At 42.4% G+C, this 26989-nt stretch overlaps 1 protein-coding gene across 1 annotated transcript in view; it reads right to left on the reverse strand.

Annotated features, from left to right (window-relative positions):
* LOC129830696 (alpha-tubulin N-acetyltransferase 1-like) overlaps positions 1-26989 on the reverse strand; it is a 58660-nt gene that overhangs the window by 24530 nt on the left and 7141 nt on the right. The window contains exons 2-7 of the mRNA XM_055893307.1: positions 22224-22284; positions 22032-22123; positions 21154-21211; positions 10744-10857; positions 8741-8842; positions 3468-3513 (exon numbers count right to left, since the gene is read on the reverse strand). Of these exons, the coding sequence (XP_055749282.1) occupies positions 3468-3513; positions 8741-8842; positions 10744-10857; positions 21154-21211; positions 22032-22123; positions 22224-22284 (473 nt within the window). The remainder of the gene's footprint in view (positions 1-3467; positions 3514-8740; positions 8843-10743; positions 10858-21153; positions 21212-22031; positions 22124-22223; positions 22285-26989) is intronic.

Below are 26989 nucleotides of genomic sequence, written 5' to 3' on the forward strand. Positions count from 1 at the left end.
AAATAACGGGGAATTGGGACTTTTTTGTTGTTGAACTTGTGTGTTCATTTAATGAAAATATTACGATATAGTACATCTCAAAAAGTTTTTTTTTTTCAGCTTCTCATGGAGTTCAGATGGACTTCTTGGGCACACATTATGCTGCATACTTGTATTGGCAATGTGTCTCTAGAGACAGTATTATCAAATCATAAACACTACAGATTTGGGTCTGGTATGAAACCTTTGAGTGGTTTAAGACCAAATACATGCATTGACAGGATGATGTCAAATCTATCTATCTACAGTGCCTAAGTATTCAGATCCATTGACTTTGTTACGTTACAGCCTGATTCTAAAATTGATTTAAAAAAAAAATTAAATCCTCAATCTACACACAAAACCCTATAATGACAAAGCAAAAACAAGTTTAGAAATGTTTGCTATTTTATAGAAATAAAATTTATATCACATTTACATAAGTATTCAGACCCTTTACTCAGTGAAGCAACTTTGGCAACGATTACAGCCTCGAGTCTTCTTGGGTATGACGTTACAAGCTTGGCACACCTGTATTTGGGGAGTTTCTCCCATTCTTCTCTGCAGATCCTCTAAAGCTCTGTCAGGTTGGATGGGGAGTGTTGCTGCACAGCTATTTTCAGGTCTCTCCAGAGATGTTCGATCGGGTTCAATTCCGGGCTCTGGCTGGGCCATTCAGAGACGTGTTGGAAGGTGAACCTTCATCCCACTCTGAGGTCCTGAGCACTCTGGAGCAGGTTTTCATCAAGGATCTTTCTGTACTTTGCTCCGTTCATCTTTGCCTCGATCCTGACTAGTCTCCCAGTCCCTGCTGCTGAAAATCATCCCCACAGCATGATGCTGCCACCACCATGCTTCACCGTAGGGATGGTGCCAGGTTTCCTCCAGATGTGAAACTTGATATTCAGGCCAATGTTTTCAATCTTGGTTTCATCAGACCAGAGAATCTTGTTTCTCATGGTCTGAGTCTTTAGGTGCCATTTGGCAAACTCCAAGTGGGCTGTCATGTGTGGCTTCTGTCTGGCCACTTTACCATAAAAGCCTGATTGGTGGAGTGCTGCAGAGATGGTTGTCCTTCTGGAAGGTTCTCCCATCTCCACAGAGGAACTCTGGAGCTCTGTCAGAGTGACCATCGGGTTCTTGGTCACCTTCCTGACCAAGGTCCTACTCCCCCGATTGCTCAGTTTGGCCGAGCGGCCAGTTCGAGGAAGAGTATTGGTGGTTCCAAACTGCTTCTATTTAAGAATAATGGAGGCCACTGTGCTCTTGTGGACCTTCAATGCTGCAGAAATGTTTTGGTACCCTTCCCCAGATCTGTGCCTCGACAAATTCCTGTCTCATAGATCTACGGACAATTCCTTCAAACTCGTGGTATGGTATTTGCTCTGACATGCACTGTCAACTATGGGACCTTATATAGACAGGTGTGTGCCTTTCCAAATCATGTCTAATCAATTGAATTTACCACAGGGGGACATTTCTGTCAGAGCAGAAACTATACCATGAAGTCCAAGGAACTGTCTGTACATCTCAGAGATATAATTGTGATGAGTCATATATCTGGGGAAGGGTATAAAACTATGTTGTGTGTGGTTCCAAGATCACAGTGGTCTCCATTATTGGGAAATTAAAAAAAATATGGAACTACCCAGAATGCCTAGAGCTGGCCGTGCAACCAAACTGAGCAAGAAGGACCTTGGTCAGAGAGGTGACCAAAAAACCAATGACCACTCTGACAGAACTACAGAGTTCCTTGGCTGAGATGGTAGAACCTGCCTTGAAGGACACAGTCTCTACAGCACATCACCAATATGGGCTTTAAGGAGTGGCCAGACGGAAGGCACTCCTGAGAAAAAGGCACATGACAGCACGCCTGCAGTTTGTAAAAAGCCTTTTGAAAATATTCTGTGGCCTGATGAGACAAACATTTAACTCTTTGGCTTGATTGCAAAGTGCTATGTCTGGAGAAAACCGGGCACAGCTCATCACCCGTCTAACACCATCCCTACCGTGAAGCATGGTGGTGGCAGCATCATGCTATGGGGATGCTTTTCAGTGCCAGGGACTGGGAGACTGGTAAGGATAGAGGGAACAATGAATGGAGCCAAATACAGGCAAATCCTTCATGAGAACCTGCTTCAGAGTTCAAATAACCTTAAATTGGGCCAAAGCAATACTGGAATGGCTTCGGAACAGCCAAAACCCAGACTTGAATACCATTGAAAATATATGGAAAGACTTGTAGATTGCTGTTCTCCGCAACTCCCCATCTAATGTTAACAGAGCTTGAGAAAATATGCAATATGCAAAATCCTCAAATCCAGATGTACAAAGCTGATACAGACATACCCAAGACGGCTCAAAGCTGATACAGACATACCCAAGACGACTCAAAGCTGTAATCGCTGCCAAATGTGCTTCTACAAAGTATTGATTCAGGGGTATGAACACTTATGTAAATTAGATATTTAATTTTCATTTCTAAAAACCTGTTTCACCTGTCAATATGGGGTAGTTATGTAGATGGGAGAAGAACAAAAAATACTTAATACATTTTGAATTCAGGCTGTAAAAAGTCAAGGGGGTATAAAGGCCTCGGCATGCTTCAGTTCGGCTGGCACCTAGCCAAACTCGGCTAGATGAACCGAACGAGTCTGCTCTCGCATTCTCCCTTAAAAGACCTTCGCCTGAAAAACAAGGGAAAAATATACTGTTTGTCCACTTTGAGACGCCATAGCCAGACGCCACTTCCTCAAAATAGTCAGAAATCTGTCAATAATTTTGACGTTTTTGCAGAGGAGATATTAGGTGCGTAATTTTACATTAACTAAGATGTTTGGTGCAGTATTTCTCAATGAAAAAATATGCATGAAAACGAGTCGTCTCTCGTTGAACGACAACGAAGACTTTATTGAAGAATCCCTACTGTTGACCAATCACCAACGAAGGGGCGTAGACTTCGGCTTGCCTCCAGAAAACGTTTTGTGTGCCCGAACAGACGAAAAAAGTCAAAAAACGTCACAAAATGGCATCATAATACATGCAAACTCTTCTGAACTGTTTTGGCTAGGAAGAATCCGGACACCATAAGTCAGCTGCAAACACCAGGGTGTCTGTTTTAGTGGGAACAGAGAGAGGCAGCCTACTCCACATTAGACGTGACACTAGAAGGCACCTGTGAGGGTGTGGATGCCCACGCTAGTCAAAACCATACTCCTATTACCACACCACCACAGGCATGAGGAGAAGACTGTTTGTGCGGCCAAATGGCACTCTATTTCCTATTTAGTGCACTACTCTTGACCAGGACCCACAGGGCTTTAGTATAAAGTAGTGCACTTTATAGAGAAAAGAGAAACATTTGGGACACAACCAGTTACACAACACTATTCATCCAAAACAACACAGATAGAATTAAGATATACAGGCAGAATATTCTGGAATATTACCTGATCTTTTGGCGAAGAAACCGTCAAACACCACAAAGTTATTGACCTAGAAAGAGAGAGGGAGGAGGGGGGTCAGGAAGAGAGAGAGAGTAAGAAGGGGCAGGGTAAGGAAGAGAGAGAGAGAAAGAAGGGGACAGGGTAATGAAGAGAGAGAGAGAGAGAAAGAAGGGGACAGGGTCAGGAAGAGAGAGAGAGAGAGAGAGAGAGAGAGAGAGAGAGAGAGAGAGAGAGAGAGAGAGAGACAGAGAGAGAGACAGAGACAGAGAGAGAGCGCGAGACAGAGACAGAGACAGGGGGACAGGGTAATGAAGAGAGAGAGAGAGAGAAAGAAGGGGACATGGTCAGGAAGAGAGAGAGAGAGAGAGAGAGAGAGCGAGGAGAGAGAGAAGGGGACAGGGACAGGAAGAGAGAGAGAGAGAGAGAGAGAGAGGAGAGAGAGAGAGAGAGAGAGAGAGAGAGAGAGAGAGAGAGAGAGAGAGAGAGAGAGAGAGAGAGAGAGAGAGGAGAGAGAGAGAGAGAGTGAGAGAGGAGAGAGAGAGAGAGAGAGAGAGAGAGAGAGAGAGAGAGAGAGAAGAGAGAGAGAGAGAGAGAGAGAGAGAGAGAGAAGGAGAGAGGAGAGAGAGGAGAGAAGGAGAGAGAGAGGAGAGAGAGAGAGAGAGAGAGAGAGAGAGAGAGAGAGAGAGAGAGAGAGAGAAAGAAAGAGACATGGTCAGGAAGAGAGAGAGAGTATTGACACTAAGGAAGATACATAAATAACCAGGTAGATGATAGATACATGACATCCAGGTAATGTATTTAGTCTGTTTAACAGAATCATAAACCACAGGGCCAGCATGATGAGTAAGGCTTTGGAGGTTATTAACAGAATCATTAACCATAGGGCCAGCATGATGAGTAAGGCTTTGTGAGGTTATAAACAGAATCATAAACCATAGGGCCAGCATGATGAGTAAGGCTTTGGAGGTTATTAACAGAATCATTAACCATAGGGCCAGCATGATGAGTAAGGCTTTGTGAGGTTATAAACAGAATCGTTAACCATAGGGCCAGCATGATGAGTAAGGCTTTGGAGGTTATTAACAGAATCGTTAACCATAGGGCCAGCATGATGAGTAAGGCTTTGGAGGTTATTAACAGAATCGTTAACCATAGGGCCAGCATGATGAATAAGGCTTTGTGAGGTTATCTCAGTCTGGAGGACACACTGTGGTGTAATCACAAACAGGAAGTGACTCACCGTGTGCATCCCAAATGTCACCCTATTCACTTTATAGTGCACTACTTCTGACCAGGGCCCTATGGGTAACGTAGTGCACTACTTCTGACCAGAGCCCTATGGGTAACGTAGTGCACTACTTCTGACCAGGGCCCTATGGGTAACGTAGTGCACTACTTCTGACCAGGGCCCTATGTGTAACGTAGTGCACTACTTCTGACCAGAGCCCTATGGGTAACATAGTGCACTACTTCTGACCAGGGCCCTATGGGTAACGTAGTGCACTACTTCTGACCAGAGCCCTATGGGTAACGTAGTGCACTACTTCTGACCAGGGCCCTATGGGTAACATAGTGCACTACTTCTGACCAGGGCCCTATGGGTAACGTAGTGCACTACTTCTGACCAGGGCCCTATGGGTAACGTAGTGCACTACTTCTGACCAGAGCCCTATGGGTAACGTAGTGCACTACTTCTGACCAGGGCCCTATGGGTAACATAGTGCACTACTTCTGACCAGGGCCCTATGGGTAACGTAGTGCACTACTTCTGACCAGGGCCCTATGGGTAACGTAGTGCACTACTTCTGACCAGGGCCCTATGGGTAACGTAGTGCACTACTTCTGACCAGGGCCCTATGGGTAACGTAGTGCACTACTTCTGACCAGGGCCCTATGGGTAACGTAGTGCACTACTTCTGACCAGGGCCCTATGGGTAACGTAGTGCACTACTTCTGACCAGAGCCCTATGGGTAATGTAGTGCACTACTTCTGACCAGGGCCCTATGGGTAACGTAGTGCACTACTTCTGACCAGGGCCCTATGGGTAACGTAGTGCACTACTTCTGACCGGGGCCCCTAGGGACACACTCATAGACCAACACGCTGTTGTCTATCCTCACCTTTCCATAACAACACCCTTTTAACAACACCCTTTTAACAACAACACGCTTGTAACACCCTCAGATTTTTCTTTTAACAACCTGGGGGATTATTTTGATCTCAAGTGAAATATTGTCTCATCAGATAAAACACGAAAACATGACCCTAAAACTTGAACTTTTATAATTATAAGAAATTATACATTTTTATAAATGGGTTTAAATGTGTTCAACGGATTTATTGATTGAATGCTCCTAAAATGTTGTTGGTACGGTATAATTCCATCTCTGCTTACAAAAAGTTATTTTCTTGAAATAGGACTGTTTAATTGACCTACTTTGCTTTAGTCGTCTGGAGGTGACGAGTCACATGACTGATGATGGCTGACTCAGTTTGAGTCATAAACCCTATGGTTTATGATGATGGCTGACTCAGTTAAATGGCTGACCGTATCTCAGTTAAATGGCTGACTGTTTCTCAGTTTAATGGCTGACTGTATCTCAGTTTGATGGCTGACCGTATCTCAGTTTAATGGCTGACCGTATCTCAGTTTAATGGCTGACTGTATCTCAGTTTAATGGCTGACCGTATCTCAGTTTAATGGCTGACCGTATCTCAGTTTAATGGCTGACCGTATCTCAGTTTAATGGCTGACTGTATCTCAGTTTAAATGGCTGACTGTATCTCAGTTTGAGGGCTGACTTTATCTCAGTTTGAGGGCTGACTGTATCTCAGTTTAATGGCTGACTGTATCTCAGTTTAATGGCTGACTGTATCTCAGTTTAATGGCTGACCGTTTCTCAGTTTAATGGCTGACCGTATCTCAGTTTAATGGCTGACCGTATCTCAGTTTAAATGGCTGACCGTATCTCAGTTTAAATGGCTGACCGTATCTCAGTTTAATGGCTGACCGTATCTCAGTTTAAATGGCTGACCGTATCTCAGTTTAAATGGCTGACCGTATCTCAGTTTAAATGGCTGACCGTATCTCAGTTTAATGGCTGACCGTTTCTCAGTTTAATGGCTGACCGTATCTCAGTTTAATGGCTGACTGTATCTCAGTTTAATGGCTGACTGTATCTCAGTTTAATGGCTGACTGTATCTCAGTTTAATGGCTGACTGTATCTCAGTTTAATGGCTGACTGTTTCTCAGTTTAATGGCTGACCGTTTCTCAGTTTAATGGCTGACCGTATCTCAGTTTAATGGCTGACTGTTTCTCAGTTTAAATGGCTGACCGTATCTCAGTTTAAATGGCTGACCGTATCTCAGTTTAATGGCTGACTGTTTCTCAGTTTAATGGCTGACCGTTTCTCAGTTTAATGGCTGACCGTATCTCAGTTTAATGGCTGACTGTATCTCAGTTTAATGGCTGACTGTATCTCAGTTTAATGGCTGACTGTATCTCAGTTTAATGGCTGACTGTATCTCAGTTTAATGGCTGACTGTTTCTCAGTTTAATGGCTGACCGTTTCTCAGTTTAATGGCTGACCGTATCTCAGTTTAATGGCTGACTGTTTCTCAGTTTAAATGGCTGACCGTATCTCAGTTTAAATGGCTGACCGTATCTCAGTTTAATGGCTGACTGTTTCTCAGTTTAATGGCTGACCGTTTCTCAGTTTAATGGCTGACCGTATCTCAGTTTAATGGCTGACTGTTTCTCAGTTTAAATGGCTGACCGTATCTCAGTTTAAATGGCTGACCGTATCTCAGTTTAATGGCTGACTGTTTCTCAGTTTAATGGCTGACCGTATCTCAGTTTAATGGCTGACTGTTTCTCAGTTTAATGGCTGACCGTATCTCAGTTTAATGGCTGACCGTTTCTCAGTTTAAATGGCTGACCGTATCTCAGTTTAATGGCTGACTGTTTCTCAGTTTAAATGGCTGACCGTATCTCAGTTTAATGGCTGACTGTTTCTCAGTTTAATGGCTGACCGTATCTCAGTTTAATGGCTGACTGTATCTCAGTTTAATGGCTGACTGTATCTCAGTTTAATGGCTGACTGTATCTCAGTTTAATGGCTGACTGTTTCTCAGTTTAATGGCTGACCGTATCTCAGTTTAATGGCTGACCGTATCTCAGTTTAATGGCTGACCGTTTCTCAGTTTAAATGGCTGACCGTATCTCAGTTTAAATGGCTGACCGTATCTCAGTTTAATGGCTGACCGTTTCTCAGTTTGATGGCTGACTGTATCTCAGTTTAATGGCTGACCGTATCTCAGTTTAATGGCTGACTGTATCTCAGTTTAATGGCTGACCGTATCTCAGTTTAATGGCTGACCGTATCTCAGTTTAATGGCTGACTGTATCTCAGTTTAATGGCTGACTGTTTCTCAGTTTGATGGCTGACTGTATCTCAGTTTAATGGCTGACTGTTTCTCAGTTTGAGGGCTGACCGTATCTCAGTTTGATGGCTGACTGTTTCTCAGATTGATGGCTGACTGTATCTCAGTTTGATGGCTGACTGTTTCTCAGTTTGATGGCTGACTGTATCTCAGTTTGATGGCTGACTGTTTCTCAGTTTAATGGCTGACCGTATCTCAGTTTGATGGCTGACTGTTTCTCAGATTGATGGCTGACTGTATCTCAGTTTGATGGCTGACTGTTTCTCAGTTTGATGGCTGACTGTATCTCAGTTTGATGGCTGACTGTTTCTCAGTTTAATGGCTGACTGTTTCTCAGTTTGATGGCTGACTGTATCTCAGTTTAATGGCTGACTGTTTCTCAGTTTGAGGGCTGACCGTATCTCAGTTTGATGGCTGACTGTTTCTCAGTTTGATGGCTGACTATCTCAGTTTGATGGCTGACTGTTTCTCAGTTTGATGGCTGACTGTATCTCAGTTTGATGGCTGACCGTATCTCAGTTTAATGGCTGACTGTTTCTCCGTTTGATATGCCCAGGGGACTCATGGAAATCTACATGTACTTTTATCTAATAGTACCGTCCTGCCTGCGTCATATCAATATCAAATCATATCTTAATTGCACCAGTCATGCCTTCTATATTTAGCCCATACCCCCTTCACCTCCTGTCTTATCTCAGTCTGAAACAGTTTGTTTATGATATTTTCATAGCTATTTGCATTATATTAGGCTGTTGGGTGTCAGGCCTGTATAATCATTTACCAGAGTGACGATACGGTGTTGGGGAGGAGAGACCGCCCTGAAATCCTACCTGAGGTACACTGTTTTTCAGACAGTAATGCTTCTCCAGAAAAGAGAGGAACTTAGGGGAGGGCCTGTCGTAAGCCATCAGCACTGGCTCCACCTTTTTGTGCTGAACATGGAGGGGGAGAAAACAAACGAAGCAGTTACCACACGTCTCAACGAGCAAACAGACATTAGGGAAAACACCCTCTTGACAACACTCTGTAATCTCTAGCAATATCCCTTCTAGTGCAGCGACTCACACCACATTCCAGTCTGTGTGCTCTAGTTTTCATAGCCTGGGGTGCATTCATTACACTGATTCTATTGCAAACAAAATGTAATCTGTTGCAAAAACAAACAAAAAACGTTTTGCAACAGACACCGTTTACTCCCAAACGCTCTTCAACACGACATAAAAGCTGTTGAGTTCTTAAATGGAAGTTGTAGTTTAATTTTAATTGTATGGTTTCCACAAGTTGCCATTACAATCTGAATAGTCTACAAAGTACTTGGCACAAGTTGCACATCTATAAATGATAGATTCTTCCGCGGGGTTCCTTCCAACTTCTTGCAGACCCTTATTTTTTTTTTAAAGAGAGACACGACTCAACTACAAAATGTTTTGCAACAGAATCGGCGTAATGAATACACCCCGGGTCAAACCAGACTGAGTGCTCCGCTCAACTATCATGAGAGCAGGGGTGTATTCATTAGTGCAAACTGTAGCAAAAAGCTTTGTAACAAAAAACGTCTAACGAAAACAAGTTTCTTATCGGGCAAATTGAGGTAGGTCCCTTCCCGTTTGCTTCCTAATGAATATACCCCAGCATCCAGTCAGGGGTAACCATTCAGGGTTCATTCCTTCTGTCCAGGGTTGGAGTCAATTCGAATTGAAGCATCTGAATTCAGGAAGTGATTTGAATTTACACTGGACAAATTTTAAAAATTTAAAAATAAATATCTCCTTCACAGTTTATTGAGAAATCATTACTGACAAATGCAATTTTTCAATTATTGAATTGGATTTCAGTTTACTCCAATTCAAATTGACCCCGTGACAGGTAAACCCCAACCCTGCTTCCGTCCCAGGTAAACCCCAACCCTGCATCCGTCCCAGGTAAACCCCAACCTTGCTTCCGTCCCAGGTAAACCCCAACCCTGCATCCGTCCCAGGTAAACCCCAACCCTGCTTCCGTCCCAGGTAAACCCCAACCCTGCATCCATCCCAGGTAAACCCCAACCCTGCTTCCGTCCCAGGTAAACCCCAACCCTGCTTCCGTCCCAGGTAAACCCCAACCCTGCATCCGTCCCAGGTAAACCCCAACCCTGCTTCCGTCCCAGGTAAACCCCAACCCTTCTTCCGTCCCAGGTAAACCCCAACCCTGCTTCCGTCCCAGGTAAACCCCAACCCTGCATTCGTCCCAGGTAAACCCCAACCTTGCATCCGTCCCAGGTAAACCCCAACCCTGCTTCCGTCCCAGGTAAACCCCAACCCTGCTTCCGTCCCAGGTAAACCCCAACCCTGCTTCCGTCCCAGGTAAACCCCAACCCTGCTTCCGTCCCAGGTAAACCCCAACCCTGCTTCCGTCCCAGGTAAACCCCAACCCTGCTTCCGTCCCAGGTAAACCCCAACCCTGCTTCCGTCCAAGGTAAACCCTGCTTCCGTCCCAGGTAAACCCTGCTTCCGTCCCAGGTAAACCCCAACCCTGCTTCCGTCCCAGGTAAACCCCAACCCTGCATCCGTCCCAGGTAAACCCCAACCCTGCACCCGTCCCAGGTAAACCCCAACCCTGCTTCCGTCCCAGGTAAACCCCAACCCTGCATCCGTCCCAGGTAAACCCCAACACTGCATCCGTCCCAGGTAAACCCCAACCCTGCTTCCGTCCCAGGTAAACCCCAACCCTGCTTCCGTCCCAGGTAAACCCCAACCCTGCTTCCGTCCCAGGTAAACCCCAACCCTGCTTCCGTCCCAGGTAAACCCTAACCCTGCTTCCATCCCAGGTAAAGGTGTGGTCACGTCTGTCTCACCTGCAGCATAAAGCTAAACAGCTCCAGTCCGTAGCCGTGCCTCTGAAGGTTCTCTTTAACAAAGAAATCCAAGACACACAGAGGCTCTGTCTCGACATGCGCCCCCTGCTGGTCCTAGGGAGACATTACAATGAATTAGATTCAACGCAATGTAATGCAACTCATAATTCAAGTCAATTCTCAACTGAATCTAATTCAGCTTTGATTAATCCCTTCAGGAGCAATTAGGAGGCATCAAAAGCATTATACATAGGGAAACTAGTACATTTGAATAGGCCTGGCACAATTACGGTTCTGGATGAAGACTGTCATGAGAATAAAATAACCGTCATAACAGGTTAAAATATATCTCTATATTTGTTTTGTTGAGTGAATGACCACAAAGCAGCAGCCATCAAAATAGAACGAATAGAACAGGCTTGGAACCTGTAACCCTGGTAATATGACTGGTAAATAGAATGAATAGAACAGGCTTGGAACCTGTAACCCTGGTAATATGACTGGTAAATAGAATGAATAGAACAGGCTTGGAACCTGTAACCCTGGTAATATGACTGGTAAATAGAATGAATAGAACAGGCTTGGAACCTGTAACCCTGGTAATATGACTGGTAAATAGAATGAATAGAACAGGCTTGGAACCTCTAACCCTGGTAATATGACTGGTAAATAGAATGAATAGAACAGGCTTGGAACCTGTAACCCTGGTAATATGACTGGTAAATAGAATGAATAGAACAGGCTTGGAACCTCTAACCCTGGTAATATGACTGGTAAATAGAATGAATAGAACAGGCTTGGAACCTCTAACCCTGGTAATATGACTGGTAAATAGAATGAATAGAACAGGCTTGGAACCTGTAACCCTGGTAATATGACTGGTAAATAGAATGAATAGAACAGGCTTGGAACCTCTAACCCTGCTAATATGACTGGTAAATAGAATGAATAGAACAGGCTTGGAACCTCTAACCCTGGTAATATGAATGCTAAATAGAATGAATAGAACAGGCTTGGAACCTGTAACCCTGGTAATATGACTGGTAAATAGAATGAATAGAACAGGCTTGGAACCTCTAACCCTGGTAATATGACTGCTAAATAGAATGAATAGAACAGGCTTGGAACCTGTAACCCTGGTAATATGACTGGTAAATAGAACAGGCTTGGAACCTCTAACCCTGGTAATATGACTGGTAAATAGAATGAATAGAACAGGCTTGGAACCTGTAACCCTGATAATATGACTGGTAAATAGAATGAATAGAACAGTCTTGGAACCTGTAACCCTGGTAATATGGCTGGTAAATAGAATGAATAGAACAGGCTTGGAACCTCTAACCCTGGTAATATGACTGCTAAATAGAATGAATAGAACAGGCTTGGAACGTCTAACCCTGGTAATATGACTGCTAAATAGAATGAATAGAACAGGCTTGGAACCTGTAACCCTGGTAATATGACTGATACATAGAATGAATAGAACAGGCTTGGAACCTGTAACCCTGGTAATATGACTGGTAAATAGAACAGGCTTGGAACGTCTAACCCTGGTAATATGACTGATACATAGAATGAATAGAACAGGCTTGGAACCTGTAACCCTGGTAATATGACTGGTAAATAGAACAGGCTTGGAACGTCTAACCCTGGTAATATGACTGGTAAATAGAATGAATAGAACAGGCTTGGAACCTGTAACCCTGGTAATATGACTGGTAAATAGAATGAATAGAACAGGCTTGGAACCTCTAACCCTGGTAATATGACTGGTAAATAGAATGAATAGAACAGGCTTGGAACCTCTAACCCTGGTAATATGACTGGTAAATAGAATGAATAGAACAGGCTTGGAACCTGTAACCCTGGTAATATGACTGGTAAATAGAATGAATAGAACAGGCTTGGAACCTGTAACCCTGGTAATATGACTGGTAAATAGAATGAATAGAACAGGCTTGGAACCTCTAACCCTGGTAATATGACTGGTAAATAGAATGAATAGAACAGGCTTGGAACCTCTAACCCTGGTAATATGACTGGTAAATAGAATGAATAGAACAGGCTTGGAACCTCTAACCCTGGTAATATGACTGGTAAATAGAATGAATAGAACAGGCTTGGAACCTCTAACCCTGGTAATATGACTGGTAAATAGAATGAATAGAACAGGCTTGGAACCTGTAACCCTGGTAATATGACTGGTAAATAGAATGAATAGAACAGGCTTGGAACCTCTAACCCTGGTAATATGACTGGTAAATAGAATGAATAGAACAGGCTTGGAACCTCTAACCCTGGTAATATGACTGGTAAATAGAATGAATAGAACAGGCTTGGAACCTCTAACCCTGGTAATATGACTGGTAAATAGAATGAATAGAACAGGCTTGGAACCTGTAACCCTGGTAATTTGACTGGTAAATAGAATGAATAGAACAGGCTTGGAACCTCTAACCCTGGTAATATGACTGGTAAATAGAATGAATAGAACAGGCTTGGAACCTGTAACCCTGGTAATATGACTGGTAAATAGAATGAATAGAACAGGCTTGGAACCTGTAACCCTGGTAAAATGACTGGTAAATAGAATGAATAGAACAGGCTTGGAACCTGTAACCCTGGTAAAATGACTGGTAAATAGAATGAATAGAACAGGCTTGGAACCTGTAACCCTGGTAATATGACTGGTAAATAGAATGAATAGAACAGGCTTGGAACCTGTAACCCTGGTAATAAGACTGGTAAATAGAATGAATAGAACAGGCTTGGAACCTCTAACCCTGGTAATATGACTGGTAAATAGAACAGGCTTGGAACCTGTAACCCTGGTAAAATGACTGGTAAATAGAATGAATAGAACAGGCTTGGAACCTGTAACCCTGGTAATATGACTGGTAAATAGAATGAATAGAACAGGCTTGGAACCTCTAACCCTGGTAATAAGACTGGTAAATAGAATGAATAGAACAGGCTTGGAACCTCTAACCCTGGTAATATGACTGGTAAATAGAACAGGCTTGGAACCTGTAACCCTGGTAATATGACTGGTAAATAGAATGAATAGAACAGGCTTGGAACCTGTAACCCTGGTAATATGACTGGTAAATAGAATGAATAGAACAGGCTTGGAACCTGTAACCCTGGTAATATGACTGGTAAATAGAATGAATAGAACAGGCTGGAACCTGTAACCCTGGTAATATGACTGGTAAATAGAATGAATAGAACAGGCTTGGAACCTGTAACCCTGGTAATATGACTGGTAAATAGAATGAATAGAACAGGCTGGAACCTGTAACCCTGGTAATATGACTGATAAATAGAATGAATAGAACAGGCTGGAACCTGTAACCCTGGTAATATGACTGATAAATAGAATGAATAGAACAGGCTTGGAACCTCTAACCCTGGTAATATGACTGGTAAATAGAATGAATAGAACAGGCTGGAACCTGTAACCCTGGTAATATGACTGATAAATAGAATGAATAGAACAGGCTTGGAACCTGTAACCCTGGTAATATGACTGGTAAATAGAATGAATAGAACAGGCTTGGAACCTGTAACCCTGGTAATATGACTGGTAAATAGAATGAATAGAACAGGCTTGGAACCTGTAACCCTGGTAATATGACTGGTAAATAGAATGAATAGAACAGACTTGGAACCTGTAACCCTGGTAATATGACTGGTAAATAGAATGAATAGAACAGGCTTGGAACCTGTAACCCTGGTAATATGACTGGTAAATAGAATGAATAGAACAGGCTTGGAACCTCTAACCCTGGTAATATGACTGGTAAATAGAATGAATAGAACAGGCTTGGAACCTGTAACCCTGGTAATATGACTGGTAAATAGAATGAATAGAACAGGCTTGGAATCTGTAACCCTGGTAATATGACTGGTAAATAGAATGAATAGAACAGACTTGTAACCTCTAACCCTGGTCATATGACTGGTAAATAGAATGAATAGAACAGGCTGTAATGACTGATGAATTGTAACAGTCTAGTAATGACTGATGTATTGTAACAGTCTAGTAATGACTGATGTATTGTAACAGTCTAGTAATGACTGATGTATTGTAACAGTCTGTAATGAGTGATGTATTGTAACAGTCTAGTAATGATTGATGTATTGTAACAGTCTAGTAATGATTGATGTATTGTAACAGTCTAGTAATGATTGATGTATTGTAACAGTCTAGTAATGATTGATGTATTGTAACAGTCTAGTAATGATTGATGTATTGTAACAGTCTAGTAATGATTGATGTATTGTAACAGTCTGTAATGATTGATGTATTGTAACAGTCTGTAATGATTGATGTATTGTAACAGGCTAGTAATGATTGATGTATTGTAACAGTCTAGTAATGATTGATGTATTGTAACAGTCTAGTAATGATTGATGTATTGTAACAGTCTAGTAATGATTGATGTATTGTAACAGTCTGTAATGATTGATGTATTGTAACAGTCTAGTAATGATTGATGTATTGTAACAGTCTAGTAATGATTGATGTATTGTAACAGTCTAGTAATGATTGATGTATTGTAACAGTCTAGTAATGATTGATGTATTGTAACAGTCTGTAATGATTGATGTATTGTAACAGTCTAGTAATGATTGATGTATTGTAACAGTCCTGTAATGATTGATGTATTGTAACAGTCTAGTAATGATTGATGTATTGTAACAGTCTAGTAATGATTGATGTATTGTAACAGTCTAGTAATGATTGATGTATTGTAACAGTCCTGTAATGATTGATGTATTGTAACAGTCTAGTAATGATTGATGTATTGTAACAGTCTAGTAATGATTGATGTATTGTAACAGTCTAGTAATGATTGATGTATTGTAACAGTCTAGTAATGATTGATGTATTGTAACAGTCTGTAATGATTGATGTATTGTAACAGTCTGTAATGACTGATGTATTGTAACAGTCCTGTAATGTGGTTACTAAAAGTCAGATTTTAAAATATTTGGTTGTTTTTGCTGCATAACATTTAGAAGTTGTCCCCTTTTCAGGTTTTTGAAGAAGTGCTAACTCCCGTTTGTATAAACTGGTACCATAACTAGATACATAAATCTGTGGTGGTAGTCTGTAATGCTGTTGATTGGTGACGATGACATGAACATGTGTTGGGGTTGACATCCATACAAGCATTATACATCTGCTTAATGTTAGATCCCTCACTTCAAAGGCAGTTATAGTCAATGAACTAATCACTGATCATAATCTTGATGTGATTGGCCTGACTGAAACATGGCTTAAGCCTGATGAATTTACTGTGTTAAATGAGGCCTCACTAGTGACCATATCCCCCGTGAATCCCGCAAAGGCGGAAGTGTTGCTAACCCAAGGACGTCAGAGACCAAAAATCAGTTAACCACCTAACTGAGGAACTCAATTTAACCTTGCGCAATACCCAAGATGCAGTTGCACCCCTAAAAACGAAAAACATTTGTCATAAGAAACTAGCTCCCTGGTATACAGAAAATACCCAAGCTCTGAAGCAAGCTTCCAGAAAATTGGAACGGAAATGGTGCCACACCAAACTGGAAGTCTTCCGACTAGCTTGGAAAGACAGTACCGTGCAGTATCGAAGAGCCCTCACTGCTGCTCGATCATCCTATTTTTCCAACTTAATTGAGGAAAATAAAAACAATCCGAAATTTATTTTTGATACTGTCGCAAAGCTAACTAAAAAGCAGCATTCCCCAAGTGACGATGGCTTTCACTTCAGCAGTAATCAATTCATGAACTTCTTTGAGGAACAGATCATGAACATTAGAAAGCAAATTCCTCTTTAAATCTGCGTATTCCTCCAAAGCTCAGCTGTCCTGAGTCTGCACAACTCTGCCAGGACCTAGGATCAAGAGAGACACTTAAGTGTTTTAGTACTATATCTCTTGACACAATGATGGAAATAATCATGGCCACTAAACCTTCAAGCTGCATACTGGACCCTATTCCAACTAAACTACTGAAAGAGCTGCTTCCTGTGCTCGGCCCTCCTATGTTGAACATAATAAACGGCTCTCTATCCACCAGATGTGTACCAAACTCACTAAAAGTGGCAGTAATAAAGCCTCTCTTGAAAAAGCCAAACCTTGACCCAGAAAATATAAAATACTATCAGCCTATATTGAATCTCCCATTCCTCTCAAAAAAAATTGAAAAAAGCTGTTGCGCAGCAACTCACTGCCTTTCTGAAGACAAACAATGTATACGAAATGCTTCAGTCTGGTTTTAGACCCCATCATAGCACTGAGACTGCACTTGTGAAGGTGGTAAATTACCTTTACATTTTTATGGAATGTTCTGCCTACCCATGTGAGAGACACAGACTCAAGTCTCAACCTTTAAGTCTTTACTGAAGACTCATCTCTTCAGTAGGTCCTATGATTGAGTGTAGTCTGGCCCAGGAGTGTGAAGGTGAACAGAAAGGCACTGGAGCAACGAACCGCCCTTGCTGTCTCTGCCTGGCCGGTTCCCCTCTCCACTGGGATTCTCTGCCTCTAACCCTATTACAGGGGCTGAGTCACTGGCTTACTGGTGCTCTTCCATGCCGTCCCTAGGAGGGGTACATCACTTGAGTGGGTTGAGTCACTGACGTGGTCTTCCTGTCTGGGTTGGAGCCCCCCTTTGGGTTGTGCCGTGGCGGAGATCTTTGTGGGCTATACTCGGCCTTGTCTCAGGATGGTAAGTTGGTGGTTGAAGTTATCCCTCTAGTGGTGTGGGGGCTGTGCTTTGGCAAAGTGGGTGGGGTTATATCCTGCCTGTTTGGCCCTGTCCGGGGGTATCATCAGATGGGGCCACAGTGTCTCCTGAACCCTCCTGTCTCAGCCTCCAGTATTTATGCTGCAGTAGTTTGTGCCGGGGGGCTAGGGTCAGTCTGTTATATCTGGAGTATTTCTCCTGTCCTGTGTGAATTTAAGTATGCTCTCTCTAATTCTCTCTTTCGGAGGACCTGAGCCCTAGGACCATACCTCAAGACTACCTGGCATGATGACTCCTTGCTGTCCCCAGTCCACCTGGCCGTGCTGCTGCTCCAGTTTCAACTGTTCTGCCTGCGGCTATGTAACCCTGACCTATTCACCGGACGTACCAACTGTCCCAGACCTGCTGTTTTCAACTCTCTAGAGACAGCAGGAGCGGTAGAGATACTCTTAATGATCGGCTATGAAAAGCCAACTGACATTTACTCCTGAGGTGCTGACTTGCTGCATCCTCGACATCCACTGTGATTATTATTATTTGACCATGCTGGTCATTTATGAACATTTGAACATCTTGGCCATGTTCTGTTATAATCTCCACCCGGCACAGCCAGAAGATGACTGGCCACCCCTCATAGCCTGGTTCCTCTCTAGGTTTCTTCCTAGGTTTTGGCCTTTCTAGGGAGTTTTTCCCTAGCCACCGTGCGTCTACACCTGCATTGCTTGCTGTTTGGGGTTTTAGGCTGGGTTTCTGTACAGCACTTTGAGATATCAGCTGATGTAAGAAGGGCTTTATAAATACATTTGATTGATTTAATTGATATATTTTATAATTTCATAGTTATTTCTATTGATGTTTACTCAATGTGGACCTGATGTCACATTCTGACCTCAGACGAGGAGGAAGACGAAAGCCGTCACACCTGACAGAGACAATGGAATATTTTCTATGTTTTGACAATTGAATGTTCACAATTTTGGGATTTGGAATTTCCATTAAAAAACTCAAATTATTTATGTCATTTTTTCGTAATGCATTGAATATTTAAAAAATTAAAAAATTAAATTGAAAAACGTGATTGTTTTTAAATAATCTAACCAAAACCGAACCAAGCTAGAAAAGCACTAATCGCTCAGCACTATGACTGGGTGTATTGATACACCACCCAAAGTGTAATTAATAACTTCACCATGCTCAAAGGGATATTCAATGTCTGCTTTTTTTAAAAATGTCTACCCATCTACCAATAGGTTCCATTCTTTACGAGGCATTGGAAAACCTCCCTGGTCTTTGTGGTTGAATCTGCGTTTGAAATTCACTGCTCGACTGAGGTACGTGTGGGGTACAGAGATGAGGTAGTCATTCAAAAATTATGTTTAACACTATTATTGCACAGAGAGTCCATGCAACTTATGTGACTTATGTGAAATGTTTACTCCTGAACTTATTCAGGCTTGTCATAACCAAGTGGTTGAATACTTATTGACTCAAGACATTTCATCTTTTCATTAGTAATTAATTTGTAATTTAAAAATAATAATAATAATAATAACATAATTCCTCTTTTACATTATGGGACATTGTGTGTAGGTCAGTGACTCGAAATTGTAATTGAATCCATTTAAAATCCGGCCATAACACTACAAAATGTGTGTAAAGCCAAGGGGTGTGAATACTTCCTGAAGGAACTGTATACCCAGCATTGATGGAATTGTGGGTGAAATGATTATCTGATGTAACAGATGAGCTAATAGATTAAAACATCAGCTATAATGCTGCCGACCGTGTCATTTATATTATTTAACCTATTTAAAAGTTATTTGTGTATTTCCAGAACTGCTATGGATATTTTTTTGTTATTATTTGTCAGACTATCTTTAGGAGCTGTTTTTGCCTGTTTGTGTTGTGTGTATTTGTTGTCTGTCAAGGGTTGTTTTCACTTGTTTTGTACACTAGAGGGCACTATATGTTGAGGTCATGGGTCACTGGTCGTGTGTGTATATAGGAAGGATTAAGCACAGGTGAGAGGAGAGCACATGCAGTTGTTACTGTATCACAGATACAGCTTATAGAATGCATCTCTCTGCACCTTTTCTATAGGAATATGTGTTTTGGAGCAATTTACAATTTTATATACACGCAATAAAATGGGAAGTTGACCTGAAAAGAGTAACGTTTGGAAAGCTGATTCTTGTGGACAGCTCTCTCCTGTGCCAGTGGCTTTTCATAGGACAATCACCACTACATTATCTTTTCCACTTTATGGATATCAAGTCATCAATATTTACATTGTCTTAAATAAATCAATAATTTAGGTGGTGCTTTAGGTATGTTCATGTTCCAAAGACAATAGATGATGGAATGATCACTGAAGCAGTCTGGAAGAACACCTGAACTTAGAACCCTGACAGGACGTGTCACCAAGAGCCAACCCAACAACGTCCCATTATAAATGTGTGGGTTGATTCTCGTTGCTTCTACAATTAATTGAGTAAAATACATATTTTCAGTCGTTTTTCTATCCTTAGCAGAGGATTTATCTAGCCAATTCTAATTAAAGTCACCTAAAATAATACAATCATTTGACCAATGATGATAATATTGCTGGCGGAGTCTACTAGGGCTATGGTTATGTTATGTTTTTGCTGAGTATTTAGCTAACATTCACTATGATTGTGTTTATTTTTCACTTTGAAGGCAAACGTTCTGTACTGCTACAATTCACTCCCAGTCATTCCAAATGCGTGAGCTTGTCCCTCGTAGGGATGTGCGAACGATTTGTTATTGTTGGACATCCGTTTGACCTGCTAGTCAGTCCAAAGCAGACATAGTTGTATGCTTGGCAATTAGCAAATGTACATTGTTTAAAGCACGCGTTCACAAGTCTCATTTCTGAGAGCTGCAATAAGTCCCCTATAAGAGAACGAGACGTGAATGAGAGGCTTGTAGAATCATGACTCTTTCAAGTTTTCAGTTGATCGTTCGCCGGTAGGGAGTCCTGCATCTTCCAGGCATTACTGACTCAAATCACAGCCTCAAATGTACTAAATGAGTCAAAAGATTTGTTATTTTGAAAAGATCCGAGTCAGTAAAAAGAGTCCCTTGTTGAATAGTGGCACAAAGGGTTATGGGATATTAGAATCCTTGTCTTAACCTGTATATTATTAACCTAGATCTATTGCTGCCTGCTATTGTGATGCAATAATTTCCATGGTAATGTAGAATGTTCATTTAAAATGATCATGCAATGGAATGCATTTCAGTTGAGCTGAATCAACAAATCACAGCGCATATTTTACTTCCTGTTTTGTTCCTATGGGTACACCTGCAATGACCGCCAGTCCACCCATTATGCCATCATTGACTTGAATGGGGACTCCCGTTCTATTCAATATATTTCTATGGCAGCACATGCAGACAGGAGTGGAGGACATATGCTTATTTGTTTTGCTATTCGATCAGTTATTACGGTGACCGAGGTCATTTGGCTGGCCAATTGTCCAAAATTCCAAGACTGTCACAGCCCTACACTTGAATGAACTGATCACTCCCTTTTACTGAATAAGCGTTGCAAAACAGGAAACACACTTTTGTATTAATAGAAACAAACTTTTGCCTATGTTGCATCAAATACATTGTGGAAAAAAACAAATTAAGAAAGTGGGACTCACAAGCAGAAATAACTTCTTATAGCCAACCTTCAGAAACCCCACCGCAAGTCCCCTTCCTCTGTGTGCGTGGGAGGAGAGAGAGAGAGAGAGACAGAGAAAGAGAGAGAGAGAAAAAAGAGAGGTAGAGAGAGAGAGAGAGGTAGAGGTAGAGAGAGAGGTAGAGAGAGAGAGAGAGAGAGAGGTAGAGAGAGAGGTAGAGAGAGAGAGAGAGAGGTAGAGGTAGAGAGAGAGAGAGAGAGAGAGAGAGAGAGAGAGAGAGAGAGAGAGAGAGAGAGAGAGAGAGAGAGTCAAGCTGCTACATTGGAAGCAAGAGGAATGCAGAAGTCATTAAAATGACTCACTTTGTTTTCCATTGGAGTGAATTCCAGTGAGAGAAACCAGAAGTAGTAAACAGTAGTGTTGGTTTCAGCACCGTACCGTTTATCCACTAACTGCACCCCCTTCATCACCTCACAACTCATTACAGAAACAAGGACGGAAAGAAAACAACATTCTGTGACAGTAGTGGACATGCCAAGGTGGCCTTGAGAAGCTCTTGCTACTGTACAGTGAACATCAGCTATTTCTTGAACGACTTCCAGAAGAGAGGTCTGAACAGAAACAGACGTGCATGTTCTGTTGTCGGATTCTGTTTGGCGCTGGACAAAATGTCCTCAATAGTAGATGATTACGTTTTCCAATGAAAATCTGTGATGGGGAGCGAGGCGTTTTCCCCCCGTTCTAGTAATACTATTTCTATGTTCCAGAGGAAGATAGAAACAGAGAGCTGTTCATGCATGTTCTGTGATGAGGGAGGGAGGGAGGGAGGGAGGGAGGGAGGGAGGGAGGGAGGGAGGGAGGGAGGGTGGGTGGATGGGTGGGTAGGTAGGTAGCGGTACCCATTGCTTTCTCCGTCCTTCAGCAGGTAGAGATGGTGCTTGTTGGTCTGCAGCTTGGATGCACTTGTGATTGGGGCTGTCAAGTATTGGGCCTGGGGAAAAAACAATAGCGTGAATGAAACTAGAGCCTACGGCTAAAAACAAATAGGACACAGCACGAACCCAACCACCCACAGTAGCTTGGCTACACACCTTGGCTGAGGCTCTTCCAAGTTCATCAATGACTGCTGCAATTTGGGGTTGAGGATCTGACCTATAATAAAGAATTTTTAAAAAAGAGAAAGAGGAGAAATGTGAAGAGAGGAGATGGGGAGGTTGGATTCATTTAATACTGTAACAGCAAAACCAATCAGTGACAGTTTCACACGTAGCGATGGAACTTAAGGCTTCCGAGTGCTTTAACACGTATCTTTCCTACAACGGCCGAAGATGTAACACCAAGCAGAGAGAACAGTCACTAACTGTGTCGCATGTGTTGATACTGATAGGATGGAAAGGAAAAAGGCAGAGCTGCTCTCGGATCAGCTTTCTCCATTCAAAGTATTACCTTTAACATTAGAATTATTCCACAACACTGACGACGGATCAGCTCCTAGAGTTATTATCACCTAATGGCTGCGAATGTCGAGGTCGGGTTATTATAATGCTTATCCAACAATAATACACCAGCTGTTAGAGCAGCTCCTCTAAAACTCTAGGCGCCATTCTGCCTTCTCCCTACAGCCGTCAGCTATTCTGCCTTCTCCCTACAGCCGTCAGCCATTCTGCCTTCTCCCTACAGCCGTCAGCCATTCTGCCTTCTCCCTACAGCCGTCAGCCATTCTGCCTTCTCCCTACAGCTGTGAGCTATTCTGCCTTCTCCCTACAGCCGTCAACCATTCTGCCTTGGAGTCTCCATCCTACTAAACTACACTGTAGCAGTTACAGATCCATACAGCCTCCATCCTACTAAACTACGCTGTAGCAGTTACAGATCCATACAGCCATGGAGCCTCCATCCTACTAAACTACACTGTAGCAGTTACAGATCCATACAGCCTCCATCCTACTAAACTACACTGTAGTAGTTACAGATCCATACAGCCTCCATCCTACTAAACTACACTGTAGTAGTTACAGATCCATACAGCTATGGGTTCTCCATCCTACTAAACTACACTGTAGCAGTTACAGATCCATACAGCCTCCATCCTACTAAACTACACTGTAGCAGTTACAGATCCATACAGCCTCCATCCTACTAAACTACACTGTAGTAGTTACAGATCCATACAGCCTCCATCCTACTAAACTACACTGTAGCAGTTACAGATCCATACAGCCTCCATCCTACTAAACTACACTGTAGCAGTTACAGATCCATACAGCTATGGGTTCTCCATCCTACTAAACTACACTGTAGCAGTTACAGATCCATACAGCCTCCATCCTACTAAACTACACTGTAGCAGTTACAGATCCATACAGCCTCCATCCTACTAAACTACACTGTAGCAGTTACAGATCCATACAGCCTCCATCCTACTAAACTACACTGTAGCAGTTACAGATCCATACAGTCTCCATCCTACTAAACTACACTGTAGTAGTTACAGATCCATACAGCCTCCATCCTACTAAACTACACTGTAGCAGTTACAGATCCATACAGTCTCCATCCTACTAAACTACACTGTAGCAGTTACAGATCCATACAGCTATGGAGTCTCCATCCTACTAAACTACACTGTAGCAGTTACAGATCCATACAGCCTCCATCCTACTAAACTACACTGTAGCAGTTACAGATCCATACAGCTATGGAGCCTCCATCCTACTAAACTACACTGTAGCAGTTACAGATCCATACAGCTATAGAGCCTCCATCCTACTAAACTACACTGTAGCAGTTACAGATCCATACAGCTATGGAGCCTTCATCCTACTAAACTACACTGTAGCAGTTACAGATCCATACAGCCTCCATCCTACTAAACTACACTGTAGTAGTTACAGATCCATACAGCTATGGAGCCTCCATCCTACTAAACTACACTGTAGCAGTTACAGATCCATACAGCTATGGAGCCTCCATCCTACTAAACTACACTGTAGCAGTTACAGATCCATACAGCTATAGAGCCTCCATCCTACTAAACTACACTGTAGCAGTTACAGATCCATACAGCCTCCATCCTACTAAACTACACTGTAGTAGTTACAGATCCATACAGCCTCCATCCTACTAAACTACACTGTAGCAGTTACAGATCCATACAGCTATGGGTTCTCCATCCTACTAAACTACACTGTAGCAGTTACAGATCCATACAGCCTCCATCCTACTAAACTACACTGTAGCAGTTACAGATCCATACAGCTATGGAGTCTCCATCCTACTAAACTACACTGTAGCAGTTACAGATCCATACAGTCTCCATCCTACTAAACTACACTGTAGCAGTTACAGATCCATACAGTCTCCATCCTACTAAACTACACTGTAGCAGTTACAGACCCATACAGCCTCCATCCTACTAAACTACACTGTAGCAGTTACAGATCCATACAGTCTCCATCCTACTAAACTACACTGTAGCAGTTACAGATCCATACAGCCTCCATCCTACTAAACTACACTGTAGCAGTTACAGATCCATACAGCCTCCATCCTACTAAACTACACTGTAGCAGTTACAGATCCATACAGCTATGGAGCCTCCATCCTACTAAACTACACTGTAGCAGTTACAGATCCATACAGCCTCCATCCTACTAAACTACACTGTAGCAGTTACAGATCCATACAGCTATGGAGTCTCCATCCTACTAAACTACACTGTAGCAGTTACAGATCCATACAGCCTCCATCCTACTAAACTACACTGTAGTAGTTACAGATCCATACAGCTATGGAGCCTCCATCCTACTAAACTACACTGTAGCAGTTACAGATCCATACAGCCTCCATCCTACTAAACTACACTGTAGCAGTTACAGATCCATACAGCTATGGAGTCTCCATCCTACTAAACTACACTGTAGCAGTTACAGATCCATACAGCCTCCATCCTACTAAACTACACTGTAGCAGTTACAGATCCATACAGCCTCCATCCTACTAAACTACACTGTAGCAGTTACAGATCCATACAGCTATGGAGTCTCCATCCTACTAAACTACACTGTAGCAGTTACAGATCCATACAGCCTCCATCCTACTAAACTACACTGTAGTAGTTACAGATCCATACAGCTATGGAGCCTCCATCCTACTAAACTACACTGTAGCAGTTACAGATCCATACAGCTATGGAGCCTCCATCCTACTAAACTACACTGTAGCAGTTACAGATCCATACAGCTATGGAGTCTCCATCCTACTAAACTACACTGTAGCAGTTACAGATCCATACAGCCTCCATCCTAGTAAACTACACTGTAGCAGTTACAGATCCATACAGCTATGAGCCTCCATCCTACTAAACTATGGAGTCTCCATCCTACTAAACTACACTGTAGTAGTTACAGATCCATACAGCCTCCATCCTACTAAACTACACTGTAGCAGTTACAGATCCATACAGCTATGAGCCTCCATCCTACTAAACTACACTGTAGCAGTTACAGATCCATACAGCTATGGAGCCTCCCTCCTACTAAACTACACTGTAGCAGTTACAGATCCATACAGCCTCCATCCTACTAAACTACACTGTAGCAGTTACAGATCCATACAGCCTCCATCCTACTAAACTACACTGTAGCAGTTACAGATCCATACAGCCTCCATCCTACTAAACTACACTGTAGCAGTTACAGATCCATATAGCCTCCATCCTACTAAACTACACTGTAGTAGTTACAGATCCATACAGCCTCCATCCTACTAAACTACACTGTAGCAGTTACAGATCCATACAGCTATGGGTTCTCCATCCTACTAAACTACACTGTAGCAGTTACAGATCCATACAGCCTCCATCCTACTAAACTACACTGTAGCAGTTACAGATCCATACAGCCTCCATCCTACTAAACTACACTGTAGCAGTTACAGATCCATACAGCCTCCATCCTACTAAACTACACTGTAGCAGTTACAGATCCATACAGCCTCCATCCTACTAAACTACACTGTAGCAGTTACAGATCCATACAGCTATGGAGCCTCCATCCTACTAAACTACACTGTAGCAGTTACAGATCCATACAGCCTCCATCCTACTAAACTACACTGTAGCAGTTACAGATCCATACAGCCTCCATCCTACTAAACTACACTGTAGCAGTTACAGATCCATACAGCTATGGAGTCTCCATCCTACTAAACTACACTGTAGCAGTTACAGATCCATACAGCCTCCATCCTACTAAACTACACTGTAGCAGTTACAGATCCATACAGCTATGGGTTCTCCATCCTACTAAACTACACTGTAGCAGTTACAGATCCATACAGCCTCCATCCTACTAAACTACACTGTAGCAGTTACAGATCCATACAGCTATGGAGTCTCCATCCTACTAAACTACACTGTAGCAGTTACAGATCCATACAGCTATGGAGCCTTCATCCTACTAAACTACACTGTAGTAGTTACAGATCCATACAGCCTCCATCCTACTAAACTACACTGTAGCAGTTACAGATCCATACAGCTATGGAGCCTCCATCCTACTAAACTACACTGTAGCAGTTACAGATCCATACAGCTATGGAGCCTCCATCCTACTAAACTACACTGTAGCAGTTACAGATCCATACAGCCTCCATCCTACTAAACTACACTGTAGCAGTTACAGATCCATACAGCCTCCATCCTACTAAACTACACTGTAGCAGTTACAGATCCATACAGCCTCCATCCTACTAAACTACACTGTAGCAGTTACAGATCCATACAGTCTCCATCCTACTAAACTACACTGTAGCAGATCCATACAGCTATGGAGTCTCCATCCTACTAAACTACACT

The sequence above is a fragment of the Salvelinus fontinalis genome, chromosome 32 (genome assembly GCF_029448725.1).
Source record: "Salvelinus fontinalis isolate EN_2023a chromosome 32, ASM2944872v1, whole genome shotgun sequence".
Classification (NCBI taxonomy): Eukaryota; Metazoa; Chordata; class Actinopteri; order Salmoniformes; family Salmonidae; genus Salvelinus; species Salvelinus fontinalis.